General features: G+C 32.8%; 1 protein-coding gene across 1 annotated transcript in view; it reads right to left on the minus strand.

Moving 5' to 3' along the window:
• Positions 1-4,038: 4,038 nt before the first annotated feature.
• The window catches only part of LOC100165443 (actin-like), a 7,127-nt gene continuing 5,165 nt past the window's right edge, over positions 4,039-6,000 (minus strand). Inside the window, exon 2 of the mRNA XM_029485489.1 lies at positions 4,039-4,429. Coding sequence (XP_029341349.1) covers positions 4,039-4,429 — 391 coding nt within the window. The remainder of the gene's footprint in view (positions 4,430-6,000) is intronic.

The following is a 6,000-nucleotide window of genomic DNA, read 5'->3' on the forward strand; positions in this document are numbered from 1 at the left end:
GAAAATTAAAGTGATACGTCAAAGTAAAAACCCATTAGAAAGTTTGTATTATTCTTCGGACGAAAAATAAATTGATTTAGATACTTTTGAACTAAAATTACCTTGAAGTTAGCACGATAATCTTGAAAAAAAGCAACTTATCAAGTTAAAAGTTAATTTGAAAAAAAAGTAACGAGTTAATTAACTTAATTATTAAAATTAACTTAACGTTTTAACTTAATTTAACTTTTAACTCGTTAATGCCCAGCCTTGAGTATTTTCATCGGATGCACGCCCCCTAGTTACTTTACACTTGTAATAGCTTACATTTTTAATTCTTCAGTCCGGTAACGAGTTCAAATTTAAAATCGTCTTTAACCAATCACGCATACCTATCCGATAATATTCACAACTCGTGCGTAACAACATACATAATTTTTTTTTTTAGTTGGGGGGTTGTGGCTTTGACTACTTAGGATGTGGAACTGTGGGGGCTGGAACACTGTCGTTTTGTGTGAAGACGTGTGTGTTTGGCAGACTTTTTAGTGGGCACCCGTAGGTATCTACCATGCCCGGATGGGGGATGGCAGTACTTCTTTCCGGACACCGTGACTTGCCCGAAGAAAATTCCGCCCACGGCCGGGTTCGAACCGGCGCCAATGTGCCTCGCAACCGACGCCTTAATCCACTCGGCCACTCCGTCCCCCAACAACATAATTACAAGCGTGGAATATTGTAATTTTTTTGGTAAGTGGTCACGAGGTCGTAGGTATATTATGTACAGGTTGATCGGCACTATAGTGTCACTGTAAAATAGGTGTACACAAATAACCTCCTTATATGAGCAGCTAGGGTTCATCGGTAGGATATCAATCATTATTCATTACCCTTTATCCAAAATATGCGGACAAGTTAATGAAAATAATTAACTAAGGTTAAGTCAAGTAGCGAACACAGGATCGTTGAGTTAGAAGTTAATAGCTAACAAATAATGCATATTTAACTCATCAAGTTTAAAGTTATAATATTAAATATATAAAAAATATTAGAAATATGCTTCGACCGGTACAAAATAAACTTGTATACCAATTCGAACATCTTTACGTTTTTTAAATCAAACAACTAGAAGTAGGTACATTAATATTTCTGTCAGTCGCTTAGGTCGTTATTCTACGTGTATTAGACAAAGATAGCAAATCGCCGCATCCAACGCCCTTAATCATAGTGCACGGATCACAAATAAATTCCATAAAGAGTATTTTGTGCCTATATAATATAACCAATGATATTATATCATAAAGTACCATCACAGAACCGTAATAATTATAGTATTACTTATTACTGTTATATTAGGTATTATAGTATTGGATTATTTTTTATTTAAAACCATTTACAGTAATAATTACGTATATAAAACCATTGAAACCAAACTTTTCAAAAACGTTTTTACTTTTAACTTGATAGATTAATTTTCAAATAACTGGAAAGAACTAGGTTATTTCAACACTTGATTAATTGATTTAAGTTCTTAACAAGTTGATATCTGCCTTACCAATTTCACTGATCTTGCCGCGAACGCGTAAAACGCAAAATTAATTAACTAGTTAGTCATCTAAGTTAAAAAGTTATAAATAAATTAACTTTTTAACTGAACTTCGACATTATTTAACTATATAACGACAGCTAAGTACCTATAGATTAAACCTAGTTTTCATAAGGCGTACTAATGAACTTATGACACATCGTCATAGGCGCAAATGGCGTTTGGGTTTGGAAGGGCTAAAGTCTTACTTTGGTAATATTGAATAAGCTTAATACAAAAAGGAGAAATGTTTGGGGCTATGGACATTTTTAGGAGGGCTTAGCCCCTAAAGCCCCCCCATGCATTGATGTACCGAGACGAATCAATAATTGTTATAAGTTTATGACACTATATATGTCAAATAAAAAAAAGTGGTGATCGTGTGACATAAGCGTACATGGTACTTAGCACGTTAGTCGATATTTTCTACTTGGAAGAAAATGTATGAATCATATGATATGTATTAATAAGTACTCAAGCAAGTAACCGTTAATATTATATTTGAACATAGTGGGAACTGGGAATACCTAATTAAGTAAAATTATCTAAATGTTTACATTTTATTCGTTTCTATAGAATATGAAATAAATAGAAATAATATCATATGAAATATATGGTGGTAAACAAAGCGTGTATTTAAATGCACGTGTTATTGCACTGTCCTCGCGAGTGTTTTACAATGTCACAACTGCAGTTGACCTATTATTATTATTATATTATATTAATTGATTAGCAGGGTGTAACAGAATATAATTGCTGACAAATGTAACGAAGCAATTAATGTGTTCGATTTAAATTTAATGGTAAAATTAAGGTATGTAGGTACCTACAAAAAATATTCTGAGCCTATATATTACTACGCCATTGCCAGTATATTACTTATATTAAAATATAATTAATAAACTGCTTTTAATTATCAAGCATAGTAAATTAATGTACTACTAGTAATGATATTTTCAAAATATTTGGATTAATTTTATGCTATTAACTATTTATGCAATAAATCTATTCGCACTGTTCCACGTAAAGTGGCATTGACAATAAATTGACTTTGACTCAAAAGGTTACCTAATATTATGGGAAATAAACACACTATTATAATAACTATATAATAATTGTATAAGAAATGCTATGTTTTGGTAAAAATTAAATATACATTAATTATACATATATCTACCGTAATACTATTAGTAAAATAAATTACTTTAATAGTATAATCATTAATCAGGCGTAAGTAACCTTTATTTTTTTTCTGTAAAAAAATAAAATTAATTTTTATGAGCGTTTGAGTTTAAAATTTTTACAGGTAAATTAATGAATTTTCATTTATCAAATTTTGGTATTTCGTTGTAGTTAAATAACGAATAACTATAGACAATCAAATTTTTCACCAAATGTTAAAATTACCATTTTCCATAGATACATGGTAACATTTTCAAACTGTTTTACCCTTTTTGAGCTATTTAACTATAGCATTTAGGTACCTATAGCAATAAAACGTTTTTTAAATAATGTAGATTATTTGTCTGTTAGATATTGATAAACGTTATACCTGAGATTATACATTTTAATAGAAGATTTCACGCACATTTTTCTAACTACCGTTAGTGAGTATCCCTCTGCTGCACAGTAATTGTCGAGTATGTCATTTTAATGGATGTGTTAAATTTGAATTCAATGATAAACCATTACATACGAAAAACAATTACTTAGCCATACTAGTACGAGTAATCAAATATAATAATTTAAAAAGAAATTAATACAAATTAAATATATCGCATAGCTATAGGTAAATAGCGCATTTTTCGGTAAAAATTGTTTACTCATTAATGGTAGAAAAACTTGAGGGGACTTTTCTTCTTATAAATTTCTAACCAAAAAATGATTTTTACGAATTTTGTCAAAGTTTGAAATTTAAATGCATACTTATAAGGAATAATCACACCTATATGTATCTTTAATATCTTTGAACTGTTATCAAAATAACTTACGAGAAACCTTGCATTAAATGCTTTTTTACAGTCAAAATTTTTTTTATCGACAACAATTTAAAAAAAAAGATGTACAAGTTAGTGTATACAGTAGGCAGTAGTTGTCGAGTACCTATGTCATTGTAGATAATGGATGTATTATATTTGAATTCAATGATGTACGAAAAACGATTCAGATCGGAGACGTCGTCGTGTTCTCCTATAAATAAAACTCGTATAAATAATCATATTTGATAATTAACGAAAAAAAATTGATAATAATCAAAAATATAATATCATGGCTATAAGAAACCGAATCCAAAATTTGGGGTTTTCCGGAAACCGTATACCGGAACCGGGCCCGTAAAAATCACCAAGTCGTAGAATGTTATGTCACTGTACTTATATATATACAGTACACCGGTCGCGGCGGAGAACCGTTGTGTTTTCAACCCACCCACCGCAACAACAGTCGACATCGAAATCGGAAGGTCAGCCGTCGGTCGGTCACTCTTGTATGTTTCGGATGTTCCTCAGTTGCACTATCTTGGAGCCCTGCTCGTCGTAATCGGCTCTCTCGATGCACACCCGGTTGAAGTACGACGACGAGGCCAACGCGGAGCCGCCGATCCACGTGGAGTACTTGCGCTCGGGCGGCGCGTCGATCCCGACCTCCGTGTTGGGCGAGTCCCCGTCGATCATCGCCTTGAGCCGTTCGGGAAACCCCCGGAAAAGCGTGTTGCCGCCGGCCAACAAGATGTTGTCGTACATGACGTGGCGCAAGTTGACGTTGCAGTCGCCGATCGACGCTCGTATCTGGCTGTGGACGCCGCCCACGGCGGGCACGCCGGCGTCCGTGATCAAAGAGGGATCGAACAGCACTTCGGGGCATCGGATGCTGTGGAAAATAGGATTTCGAGAGGCGTAAGAGATTAGTTCGACCGGTCCACGGCGCGCACCGCAAGCAGTCGTCCGGATTTCGGTTCGTGACGCACAGTCGTCCGAAACGTTATTTCAGGCGTTCAAAAGTCTTATTTAAAAATGTGTTTAAAAAAAAAAAAATGTCAAACTACATAATCACAAGGCTGGACAAGTTAATGATTTTTTTTTTTTTACTCAGTTAAGTTCAGTTAATATGCGACAATAACAACAAGTTAAATGTTAATAGTTTCTGTACGCAATAATTCCCCTTGGACGGAAAAAATAATTACTTTTCCAAAATCCTGGGAACTTTCTTTATTTTATGTATTCATCAGATTTCGGGTAAAATTGAGTAATTTTCATTGGCACGCCAAAATACAAAAAAAATCCCAAAATTTAAAAAATGTTCAATTAATTTTGTATTGTCAATAAAAAAATTTGAATAAAAATTTTTTTATCCGTCTAATATCATTAATACACCTAAAGGAAATAACAAAATTTAAAAATTATATTTCCCTGATAATTAAAATATTAAGTTTTATTAAATATAACGAAAAAAACGTCCAAGACGTACAATTTATTAATTTATTGAAAAGGTAAAAATAAATGTATGATTGTGAAAATTTATATTTGAACTAAGGAACATATTATGATTATGTAGTTTGACATTTTTTTTTTCTTAAACATGTTTTGAAATAAGACTTGAGTGCTTAAAATAACGTTTCAGACCACTGTGTGACGGGACAAAATTATTTTTTTTCAGTTTATCACTCGATATGGGCTTATGAAAGTCTCGAGTGTACCTACAACACCTAGTAGGTATACTTACTTATAAATCAGAATTGAAACTCATTCCTTCAATTGTTTGTGCTTTTTTTTTTTTTTTTTAATAATATAATCTAAAATTCAAGGCTGGGCATTAACGAGTTAAAAAGATTAAGTCAAGTTAAAAAGTTATTTTATTTAAATTTTTAACTTAGCTAGTCACTCTTGGCTTTTCATTAACTTAACTGTTAACGCGAAATTAACGAATGCATTTTTCATTTTAAGAAGTAAGTTAAGGGGCTTGCACATGACCAGTTTTTTGCCCAAAACATATCTTACAGGAAAAACTCTCATGCCTCGTAATGTGATTTCGATAATTCTTTTTTTTTTTAAAGTGAAACACTTCTTACAGGGCGCATTGAACTTGGATTTTCGAAATTCTATTTCTAAACCATAAAATACGGTTTTGAATATGTCCAATTTTCACCATATTTTGTTATTTTTATTATGTTTGTCTTAAGCAACGGAATTAAAAATCGAAGTTAAATGCGCCCTGTAGAAAATTCACCTCTTTCTAACGAAAAAAAAAATTAATCAAATCAGACTACTCTGCGATACGCGACAGTTTTTCCTGTTAAGGGGCCTCGCCATCGCATTGATTTAAGGAGAATCATTTAGGCAATTTCTAATCTCGTTGTCGCCACCCGAGGTCTATGTGTTAGTCGTAAATGATTATTAGTGTATGTGGGCGTCCATGCGGGTCAATTGTAATGGTACGGAGGG

Source organism: Acyrthosiphon pisum, chromosome X (genome assembly GCF_005508785.2).
Source record: "Acyrthosiphon pisum isolate AL4f chromosome X, pea_aphid_22Mar2018_4r6ur, whole genome shotgun sequence".
NCBI lineage: Eukaryota > Metazoa > Arthropoda > Insecta > Hemiptera > Aphididae > Acyrthosiphon > Acyrthosiphon pisum.